General features: G+C 42.2%; 1 protein-coding gene across 5 annotated transcripts in view; it reads left to right on the top strand.

Annotated features, from left to right (window-relative positions):
- FAM169B (Protein) overlaps positions 1–11,892 on the top strand; it is an 89,180-nt gene that overhangs the window by 68,133 nt on the left and 9,155 nt on the right. For all 5 annotated transcript variants that reach the window (XM_025893272.2, XM_025893274.2, XM_073882479.1 and 2 more), the window contains one exon: positions 10,424–10,606. In XM_025893272.2, the coding sequence (XP_025749057.2) occupies positions 10,424–10,606 (183 nt within the window). The remainder of the gene's footprint in view (positions 1–10,423; positions 10,607–11,892) is intronic.

The raw sequence follows: 11,892 nt of genomic DNA, 5'->3' as shown, positions 1-11,892 counted from the left end.
CTTTCTTTGACAGAGAGAGACACAGTGAGAGAGGGAACACAAGCAGGGGGAGTGGGAGAGGGAGAAGCAGGCTCCCCGCGGAGCAGGGAGCCCGATGTGGGGCTCGATCCCAGGACCCTGGGATCATGACCTGAGCCAAAGGCAGATGCTTAACGACTGAGCCACACAGGCGCCCCCAGATTTTCTTCTATTTAACAACCTGAGATAAAGTCAACTTGGCCAAAGTTATTTAAGCAGATAAACTCTTTTCCCCAATATTTTAGAGATAAATCAAGTTTCGTGGCACCTTATAAATAAATTCTTATTTTTTTAAATTCCTCTTATAATAGTAAAGTACATACAAATAAAACTTTTAGAAGAAAAATGATAAAATTAATGCTTATCTCTAAATGTCTCTTGTTTGGGGGTGGTTCATGGTTAATGCATTGTTTTCAGTTGTTCTCGAGAAAAGAAAATTATTACAAATAGGTGTTATAAACATTTAGTCCTCCCTGTAAAAGTGATGTTTTTCTGGAGCAGGCATTGGCAACTATGGCCTGTAGGTCAAATTCTGCTCGTCGCCTATTTCTGTAAATAGAGTTTTATTGGAACATAGCCATGCCCATTCATATTGTCCACAGCTGATTTTGTACAACTGCAGAGATGAGTGCTTGTCCTAAAGCCTAAAATATTTTCTGTCTGGAATTTACAGAAAAAGTTTGCCGGTGCCTAGTCCAGCAAATACAATTTAAATGTCTCATACTTTAAAAAATAAAATGATTTTATGCAGATAGGTGTTAGCAGGGCTCCCTGGTGGGAAGAATTCAGGAACATCCAGATCATTTACTGGTGTCTTCAGTAGATGCTCAGCTGCCCCAGGTTCCAAGGAAGTCTGGCTCTGATCCCGGTTCCAAGGGATATCTGGCTCTGACCTTGTACAGTGGGTTCACCACCCACAGGTAGTATGATTGTAACAAAAGGAGAGTGCTAATGGTTGGCAAAAGTTAACACTTTTAGCTAGTTCTCTGTTGGGTTTCCATGGGTTAGGAGTATCCCAAATATCTTTATAGTCTGAACTTAATCTCTTGGACTAGCAACTGTTGCCTGAATCTGGATTTTTAGAGCAGTTATTCTTAAAATGTGTCACAGAGCCAAGTGTCTGCACCCACCATGGACAGCATATTGTCTTTGGGATTAGCAGGGCAAACCTGGACAGGTGCTTCCTAGCACCCACAAATGCTACTTTGCAAAAGGAAACGCACCAAGAGCCAGGCTGCATTTGGCCAGGCACTTGGCTGTTTTGTGCCTTGGGGCCTCCCATCATAACTTCCCCGGTGCCCAGGTCTTAGTTCTCAAAAACAGCCGGCGGTGGGAATACACCCACCCACAGTCATAGACTGTTGTCTCGCCACCTGCCTGTTTTATCTTCCTCCTGACAAATCTCTCTCTTTGAAGCAGATTCTGTTTCTTCTATTACTTTCTGGCCGCCTGTTGCTATCATTTCCCCTGTGATGCACCATCTGTGAATGCTGTCTTAGGTATTCCAAAATTCCCTCAATGAATTCGTGAAGTAACGCTCCTTGTCTTTTTCTGTGTTTTGTTGGGGCGCCTATTTTTAATGGACAGCCTGTTGGCACCACGTTGCCTCCTCTTTGGTAGGCTTTGTTTCCTTCTCTCAGAGGTTCTGTCTTCAGGTCCTCCCAGGCTGTTGAAGGCAAAGCCTTCATTATGTGCAGTCTTAGTTCATGCCCCTTGGTCATGGTTTCCTAACAGCTACCTTACTGATTCTGCATCTCCTCGAGAACAGCCAGGGTGGTGAGCAGAGAAACCAGCCCCTTACCATGATCTAGATTAACTTTGTGCACCCTCTTGAATTCAGTTTGTTAATATTGGTTTAAATTTTTTTGATTTATGCTTCAGAATTACTGTTGTTTACCTATTTTTCTGATCCTTGGCTGTTTTTTTCTTTGTCCTTAAAAGGTTAGACTCATAGACTAAGTTGGAGAATATTCTCCCTTTCTCTGTTCTCTGGAAGGCTTTCCTTGGAAGTTTGGTAGAACTTATATCTGAAGCCACCTGGCCTGATGTGTTCAGTGTGGGAGAGGTTTAAACTACTGAGTTCATGTAATGATGCTCATAGGAGCATCATTAGTCTTTCTGTTTTTTTTTTTTTTTATGAGTCAGCTTTGGTGGTTTGTATTGTCCTAGGAATTTGTCTTTTTCATCTGTTTTCAAGTTTATTGGCTTAGAGATATTTATTACATTCTTTTACCTTTGAAATTTCTGCCACATCTGTAGCGATATCTTTATTTTAATTCCTAATGTGCTTTCTGTATGGTGTATTCATTCTTACTTTAGCAACTCTAAAAATTTTTAAAAATCCTTTAGAAAGGTTGTATTTTTGTGTTCTATTTTATTAATTTCTATCCTCCTTGTCTCCTTCCCTTTTTTTTTTTTTTAAGACTTCATTTATTTATTTGACAGAGAGAGACACAGCGAGAGAGGGGACACAAGCAGGGGGAGTGGGAGAGGGAGAAGCAGGCTTCCCGCGGAGCAGGGAGCCCGATGTGGGGCTCGATCCCAGGACCCTGGGATCATGACCCGAGCTGAAGGCAGACATGCCCAACGACTGAGCCACCCAGGTGCCCCTCCTTCCCTTTAATTGCTTTGGGTCTCTCTTCTGTTCTTTTTCAGTCTTTTAAATTCTGATGCTTGGCTTGTTAATTTTCAGTTTTTCTTGTTTTTTTCCTATCAGCATTTATGTTAAAAATGATCTCATCCTGCTGCCCATTTAGCCACTTCACCGTGGTGTAGCCTCATAGGTTGAACATTCTGACTGGTTTGTGCTTTACCATAGTTTTGTTTGTTTTACCCCCACCACTGACTATGAATTGTGGTCTCCATGGATTTATTCCCATGACCTTTCTTTCCATGATCAATTCTCCTCAGGTAAAAGACCTTTCTGGATATTTAAATTTGCCTGAGAGACAGCATCTTTGTTCTGATTTTGAACAGTGCCCATCTGGAATATGCTTTAATTTTCTAAGTGTTGTTAGGTAGAGAAAACCTGTGTAATCACTGAAAGTAATTTTGGACATGAAGCAGCCAAAAAGAAGAAAGGGCACCAAGAGGCCAGGAGGTCTTGGTTCTTTTTTTTTTTTTTTTTTTAAGATTTTATTTATTTATTTGAAAGAGAGAGCACACAAGCAGAGGGGAGGGGCAGAGGGAGAAGCAGAGTCCCTGCTGAGTGGGGAGCCTGACGCCGGACTCGATCCCAGGACCCTGGGATCATGATCTGAGCCTAAGGCAGATGCTTAACCGACTGAGCCACCCAGGCACCCGAGGTCTTGGTTCTTGGCTCAGTTCTGCCACCAGCTACTTTGGTGGTGTGGGCTGGTCTGAGTTTGCTCTGGGATCAAGAGGCTCTCTATGAGCTGATGAGAGGCAGCTGGGCAGGTGTTACAGAAGGGAGCCAAGCCCTTTGTTGTCTGTGTGTTTTATTTTGTCTGTTTGTTTTTACTTTTCTTGACCCTGTCAGCTGCCATGTCTGTAAAATGGGTAGAATGAATGAGCTCATCGCTGGGGTTCTTCCCAACCATCCCATGCTATATGATATGATTTCCTTAGACTTGATGTTCTGATGATGAGAGTCTGTTGGCATGCAACCAGCTCATTGCCTCTGCCCCTATTCATAATCACATAATATTCTTATTACAGCTAATTAGTATCCTTATTAAAACAAAAACAAAAGCCAATTCTTTGGCTTTGGGAATTGATTTTGAAGACATATATATATATATATATATATTTATATTTTTTTTTTTTTTTTTTTTTGAGAAAGCCAGAGAGAGAGCAGGAGGGGTGGGGAGGAGGGACAGAGGGAGAGGGAGAAGCAGACTCCCTGCTGAGCAGGGAGCCCTATCGATCCCAGGATTCTGGGATCATGACCTGAGCTGAAGGCAGACACTTACCCCATTGAGCCACCCAGGTGCCCCAGGAATTGATTTTAGAACATAAATTTTATTTGACCAACCTGATGGTATGATTAGCTGTTAGAAAGGGCTGGTGGGATGCTTCTGTTTCTTCTGCCTCTCTCCCTCCCCCAGCTTTTTATTTTGAAATAATTTTAGATTTACAGAAGAGTTGCAGAGATAGTTCAGAGTTCCTGTTATACCCTTCACTTACTTCCCCCTACTGGTAATACATGACCATGGTATGGGGATCAAACCTAAGAAAATAACATTGGTTAATTTTTTAGCAATGTCCTTTATCTCTTATAGGGTTTGATCCATGATACCACCTTGCATGTAGTTTTCAGATCTTCCAAGTTCCCTGGTCCGATCTGTGACCATTTCTTTGTTCTCCTTGTCTTTCATGACTTGGACACTTTTGAAGAGTAGTGGTCAGGAGATTTGTGAAATGTCTGTCAATTTAGGTCTGATATTTTCACATGATTAGAGTGGGATATGGGTTTGGGGGCAAGTGAAGTGTCCTTGTCCTCACGTGCTTCCATCACACGTGAAGGTACATGATCCCAACATTACTATTAGTGATGCTCACCCTGATCACTCAAGGGGGTGTCTGACAGGTTTCTCTACTGTAAAGTTACTATTTTTCCTCTTTTACACTTGATTGTATCTTTCTCATATAATTTCAGTATAAAAATTTTATTGTTATTATTTATTTAAAGATTTTATTTGAGAGAGAGAGAACATGTGAGCAGAGAGGGCCAAAGGGGGAGGGAGAGGGAGAAAGAATCTGAAGCAGACTCCACACTGAGTGGGGAGCCAGATGTGGGGCTCAGTCTCACGACTGCGAGATCATGACCTGAGCTGGAACCAAGAGTCAGATGCTTAACCCACTGAGCCACCCAGGCGCCCCAATACAATAATTTTAATACAATTCATTGAATCTTTTAAAAATCAATCTTACACTCCATAAAATTTGCCAATGGCAAGGGATTTCTAAAAAATTCAGAGTTTTGGCTATTTCCATCACCCCAGAAAGTTGCCTGATTGCTACCAATCTCTGTTTCCACCCCAGCTCTAGGCAACCCCCATTCTGCTCTCTGTCTCTATCAATTTGCCTTTCCGGGGTATTTCATCTAAATGGAATGATACAATATGTGGTGTTTTGTGTCTGGCCTATTTTACTTAATATTTTTGAGGTTCATCCAAATTGTAGCAAATATTAGCTTCCTAGGAATAGAATTGGTGGGTCATCTGATAAGCACATGTTTAACTTTAAGAAACTGTCAAGTTATTTGACAAAGTAGCTTTACCATTACACATTCCCATCAGCGTTATGGGACGGTTTCAATTTCTCCACATCTTGTCAACATTTATTACTGCTTGTCGTCTTGACTATAGCCATTTTTTAGTAGGTCAAAAGTAGCATTGCATTGTGGTTTTAATTTTCATTTTCCTAGTGGCTAATGATGTTGAGTATCTTTTCACTATTAACCGTTTGTATGTCTTTGAAAAAGCGTTCAGATCATCTGTCCATTTTTAATTGGTTGTTTTCTTTTTATTGTATTATTAGAGTTCTTTATATAGTCTGGTTATGTCCTTTATCAGAAGTGTGATTCATAAACATTTTCTGCAGTCTAACTTTGAAGTACAAAAGTTAACTTTAATGAAGTCAGATTTGTCAATTGATTGTGCTTCTGGTATTGAATTTAAGAACTCTCTGACTAACCCAAGGTTGTGAAGATTTTCCTCTATGTTTTCTTCTGAAAGCTTTATAGTTCTAACTTCTATTTATGTCTAGATCCATCTTGAATTAATTTTTTATATATGATATGAGCTGAGTGTTCAACTTAATTTTTAAAAATACCTAGTACAGTTTTTTTTTAAAGATTTTATTTATTTATTTGACAGAGAGTAGGAGAGCACGAGGCAGGGGGAGCGGCAGAGGGAGAGGGAGAGGCAGGCTCCCCGCTGAGCAGGGAGCCTGATGTGGGGCTCGATCCCAGGACCCTGGGATCATGACCCGAGCTGAAGGCAGTCACTTAACCAACTGAGCCACGCAGGTGCCCCATAAAAACACCTAGTACATTAAAAAATTAATAGGCTTTGTTTTTTAGAGCAGTTTTAGGTTTATACAAAAGTCGAGGACAAAGTACAGAGAGTTCTATATCCCCCCACCCTCCTCCACACATACACACTTTACTGTATTATTAACATATTACATTAGTGTGATACATTTGTTGCTATTCATAAACCAATATTGATACACCTATTAGTTAGGACTGCCATTACAAAATACCACAGACTGGGTGGCTCAAACAACAGAAAGTAATTTTCTCACAGTTCTTGAGCCTGGAAGTCCAAGATCAAGGTGTTGGCAGGTTTGGTTTCTTCCCAGGTCTCTCTACTTAGCTTGTAGATAGCTGCTTCTCGCTGTCCTTACACGGTCTTTCCTGTGTGTGTGCACATCTCTCTGTGTGTCCAAATTTCCTCTTCTCATAAAGACACCTGTCAGATTGGATGAGAGCTCACTCGAGAAAGACTTCTATTTAACTTCATCACCACTTAAAGTGCCTGTCTCCAAATATAGTCACATTCCGAGGTACTGGGGGTTGGGCTTCAATGTAAGAATTTGGGGAGACACAGTTCAGTCCAGAAGCATACATTATTATTAACTAAATCCCATAGTTTATATGAGGGTTTATTCTTTGTGTTGTATATTCTATGGGTTTTGACAAATATATAATGACATATAGCTACCCTTGTAGCATCATACAGAATAGGTTGACTGCCCTAAGAATCCCTGGGCTCCACCCATTCATCCCTCCCTCCCCATGACCCCTTGACAACCACTGATATTTTCACTGCCTTCATAGTTTTGTCTTTTCCAGGCTGTCATATTATTGGTGTAATTGTAGACTTTTCAGGTTGACTTTTTTCACTAAGTAATATGTCTTAATGTTTCTCTATTGCTTTTTGTGGCTTGATAGCTTATTTCTTTTTGGCACTGAATAATATTCTGTTATCTGGATGTACTGTAGGTTATTTATCCATTCACATATTGAAGGATATCTTGGTTGCTTCCAGGTTTTAGCAATTATGAATATAGGTGCCATGAACATTTGTGTGGACCTAAGTTCTCAACTCCTTTTGATAAGTATCAAGGAGCACAACTGATGAATTATATGATATGAGTATGTTTACTTTTGTAAAAACCACCAAGCTGTCATCCAGTGTTGCTCTACCGTTTTGCATTTCCCCCAACAATGAATGAGAGTTCCTATTGCTCCACATCCTCACCAGCATTTGGTGTTGACAGTGTTCTGGAATTTGGTCACTCTATTAGGTGTGCAGTGATATCTTGTTTAATTGGCATTTATCTGATGACATATGATGTGGAGCGTCTTTTGATATGCTCATCTGTTGTACGTGTACATCTTTGATGAGGTCTCTATTAAAATCTCTGGTCTACTTTTTAATCAAGTTGTTTGTTTTCCTACAATTGATTTTTTAAAAGTTCTTTTTATATTTCAGATAACAGTCCTTTATCAGACAAATGTGTCTTTTGCAAATATTTTTTCCCAGTTCATGCCTTGCCTTTTCATTCTTTTGACATGGTCTTTTGCAGAGCAGCAAAATTTTAATTTTAATGAAATTCAGCTTGTCAGTTTTTTCTTTCATGGATCATGTCTTTGTTGTTGTATGTAAAAAATTTATCGCTAAATCCAAGGTCATCTAGATATTCTCTTGTGTTATTTTCTTTGTTTTTTTTTTTTTTAAAGATTTTATTTATTTATTTGACAGAGAGAGACACAGCGAGAGAGCGAACACAAGCAGGGGGAGTGGGAGAGGGAGAAGCAGGCTTCCCGCGGAGCAGGGAGCCAGATGCGCTCGATCCCAGGACGCTGGGATCATGACCTGAGTCAAAGGCAGACATGCCCAACGACTGAGCCACCCAGGCGCCCCTCTCTTGTGTTATATTCTAGGAGTTTTGTAGTTTTGTGTTTTATATTTATGTCTGTGATTCATTTTAAGGTAAATTTTTTGAGGGTTTAAGGTTTGTGTCTAGATTATTATTATTATTTTTTCATGTGGATATCCATTTGTCCAGTATCACTTACTGGGACTGTCCCTTCTCCATTGACTTTACTTTGCTCCTTTGTCAGAGATCAGTTGACTATATTTGTGTGGGTCTAATTTTGGGCTTTCTGTTCTGTTCCAGCTTCTTCCCTTAAAAAAAATTTTTTTTTTGATTTATCAATATCCAGTCATCCCACCACCATTTGTTGAAAAGACTGTCTTTTCCTCATTTGAAAAGGGCACCTTTGTTGAAGTTCAAAGTGTAAGAGTTTATTTCTGGACTCATTTCTGTTCCACTGATGTATGTGCCTATCCTTGCACCAGTATCCCACTGACTTGCCTGCCTTGATTTTATAAGAAACTTTGAAATTGGGTAGTGTAAAACTTCCAACTTTACTCTTCTTTTTCAGAACTGGGTTGCTTATTGTAGAGAGTTTGCATTTCATGTCAATATTAGTATCAGCTTGTTGGTGTCCACAAAAATGCCTGCTGGTGGGGCGCCTGGGTGGCTCAGTTGATTAAGTGTCTGACTCTTGATTTTAGCTCAGGTCATGATCTCAGGGTCATGAGATCAAGCCCCGTGTTGGGCTTTGTGCTGGGTGTGGAGCCTGCTTAAGATTCCTTCTCTCCCTCTCCCTCTGCCCCTTTCCCTCCCTCCCCACCCCCTGCCCTCCCTCTCACTCTCTCTTAAAAAAAGAAAATGACTGCTAGGATTTTGATAGGCATTGAACTTACAGACCAGTTTGGGAAGAATTGCCGTCTTAAAAGTATTGAGTCATCCAATCCATGAACATGGAATGTCTCCATTTATTTAGATTTTCTTTAATTGCCCTCGACAATGTTTGGTAGTTTTTCAGTATTCAAGATTTGAGCTTCTTTTGTTTAAATATATCCCCAAATACTGACTCTTTTTTAAGGCAATCATGAATGGAATTGTATTTTTATTTAACATTAAACCTTTTCAGCTTTGGAGGACTTTATCATTTGGGGAATGTTGTTCTCATTGTCTATAGAAGTTGGAAGTTATAGAATTCCAACCCAAGTTTGTACTCTCATTTCAAGAACACTGAGGGTGAAATTCGAATACTCTACAATTACCTTCTCAAGTGAATTAGGTGGTATTGATCACTGGCCACAGATTATTTATTTATTCATTCATTTTTCCACAAAACCAACCATTCAGCTCACCATCCTTTTTGTTGACAGTTTCCATGGGGTTTTAGCCCATCTGGTAGGCGGCTTTGCTTTTTCGTGGCTCGATGTTTGCTGGGACCACAAGGGTACCCAGGCCATGTTTCTTTCATGGTGACAGGCTAGTCCAGATTTGTTCTTGGGGTGAGTGGCAGGGATATGAGAGAGAACAGATGGGCACTGGACCCTATGTGGCCAGACCCCATCTCTTGATGTCAGGTGCTTCAGAACCACATGTAAAGGGATGTGGATATAGGAAGGGTAATAACTGTGGCCATTTTTGCAGTTATTACAGTAGCATGTGTCTCTGCAACTCAGTCTGGCCAATTAGAATTGGAGTCAGTTTTTTGCTTGGGAAATTACCCACCTTCTGAAACTTGGTGGGGATGAATACCTCTTTTTCCAATAGGAGCTGAATATGCTACATACTTCTTTTCCTGGACTCTAGTGCATCTAGGGCACAGGCACCTGTGCAGTTTGGAAGTGAGAAAGATGATGTAGTAGGTTCCGTGTAGCACCGATTTTCTGGTTAGGGTGACAACAGAGGCAACGGGCTGTGACGCTAAGCTCCCATTGCAGAAACAGCAACTGTGCTGGTATTAGTGCTGGTTGCAGTGAAGTTCAGTTCAGGGTGGAAAAGTGGGAAGGGTGCCAACTGTCACCTCTCCTGCTCTGCTATAGCAAGGTCATTGATATTGTAGGGGAAACAAGACTTAGTCTATTCTTTAGTAAATGTACTTTGCCTTAATAGGACATGATGACCCCTTGTTAGAGTTACCAAAACAAGTCCATGCCCTAGAGATGTATTGGGTGGATCTCCCAGCCCGTACTCCCTGGGGTTCATGGAGAACTTTGATGTCGCCCAGATGCTCCTCATTGGCTTCAAGTGTCTCTGTGAACTGTGCGCGGTGAGGGCAGCATCTGAGGGTCTTGGGTGCATGAATGGTCCATTCACATGGGTTTGCTTTTCATTTCAGGGCAATAGTCTGGTGGCTGTCCTCCCGGTGATCAATCACATGTGGGCTGATCACCCAGCTGGAGAACTGGTAGTTTGGGAGGATCTGCTGTCTTGTCAGGTTGTTTAGTTAGTGATGTGAGCCCTTCTTCCAGGTGGTACCAATGACCTGGCTTTGCGGGTGTTCTGCAGGGTCTTGGCGGCTTGGTGCAAGTCTGGGGCCAGTGCATGTCACTTCCTTTCCCTGCAGGCAGCCTGTGTGGTGATGGCACAGGTGCGTGCTACCTGCTGCCTGTCTTCGACACCGTGTTTGTCAGGAGGATGTACCGTCGCCAAGGCCTGGGCATGGCCATGCTGCAGGACTTCTGTGAGACATTCCAAGAGGATGAGGCCCTGGGCGTCAGTTGGCCAATTTCTCCTGCCATGTACCAAGGTAAACCCACCTTGTATCAGGAGGAAGAGTTGGGGTAATGGTGATGGATAACACATGTGTGTTCTAGGTGACTGTGGGTAGGGAGGTTCCTTGGCACTCTCGGCGTGTGGGTCTTCTCTTCCTCCTGAGAAATCTCCCATTGCTTCCGCACAGATGAGGCTTTATGCTGTATCACAGGCGGCGAGCCCTTCCCAGCCTGAGAAATAATTGGATTTAGAGATAATAAAAAAGAAGTCACATGACCTCAGAGAGAAGCAGAATCCAGAGAAGTGCGTCTGTGCTGCCGATTGCTGCTGGGTGCTCAGAGGGCCTTTGCTCCTTCACTTGAAGCTTAGAGCCCATGACTTTGTCCTTTCCACTAGAAGCTGCAGGGGATCCCTAGGAGCTTCAGCTGGGAGGGCAGCTGGAGTGCAAAGGCAAGCTCTGACGGCACTGAGCCCCCAAGCACCTCTGTAGCTCCTATTGCAGAAGACAGTCCTCTCTTCCATTCTTGACCCACTGAGTCCCTGTATTGGTCAGGGTTCTCCAGAGAACAGAACCAATAGGATGTAGATATATAGAGAGAAGAGATTTAATATGAGGAACTGACTCACACGGTGTGGAGACTGAGCCTCGCAGGATCTGCCGTTGTTAGCAAGCTGGAGACTCAGGAGAGCCGATGGTGTCCTAACAGTCCAAATGCCCACAGGCGCCAGACCCAAGAAGCCAACAAAAAGTTTTTGGTTCAAATCCAAAGGCAGTAAAAGATCGATGTCCCAGCTCAACAGGCAGGAGGAGTTCCCTCTTACTTGTGGGAGGGTCAGCTTTTTTGTTCCATAATCAGGCCTTCAACTGATTGGATGAGGCCCACCCACATGCAGGAAGGCAATGTGGTTTACGCAGTCTGCTGATTCAAATGCTGATCTCATCCAAAACACCTTCACAGACACAGCCAGAATAATGTTAGATCAAATATCTGGGTACCCTTGGTTCAGTCAAGTTGGCACTTAAAGTGAACTATCACAGTCCCTTTCCATATTCTGGAAGAGGAATCTTTATATATATTTGTCAGAGGAAATGAAAAAAGCTCTGATATTAAACATCACATTCCAAGTCAGCAAGGAGGGCAGATTCTGGTGGGTATTGCCCCAGGGTCCCTTTGCGGCCCCCCCCCCCCCCCGAAGCCCCCCCCCCCCCCCCCGGGTTCTGTTTTACTTCTCTTGTGATACATTTGTTTCCCGACCTATTGAGTTTCCTGTCCCATTATCATATGGGGAGAACAGATAAGAGAGAGAAGGTAGGAAAGT

The sequence above is a fragment of the Callorhinus ursinus genome, unplaced genomic scaffold, assembly GCF_003265705.2.
Source record: "Callorhinus ursinus isolate GAN/ISIS: 27379988/994484 unplaced genomic scaffold, GSC_fseal_2.0 scaffold47, whole genome shotgun sequence".
Taxonomy (NCBI): Eukaryota; Metazoa; Chordata; class Mammalia; order Carnivora; family Otariidae; genus Callorhinus; species Callorhinus ursinus.
The sequence above is the reverse complement of the archived record's forward strand: the minus strand, read 5'-3'. Positions and strand labels throughout refer to the sequence as shown.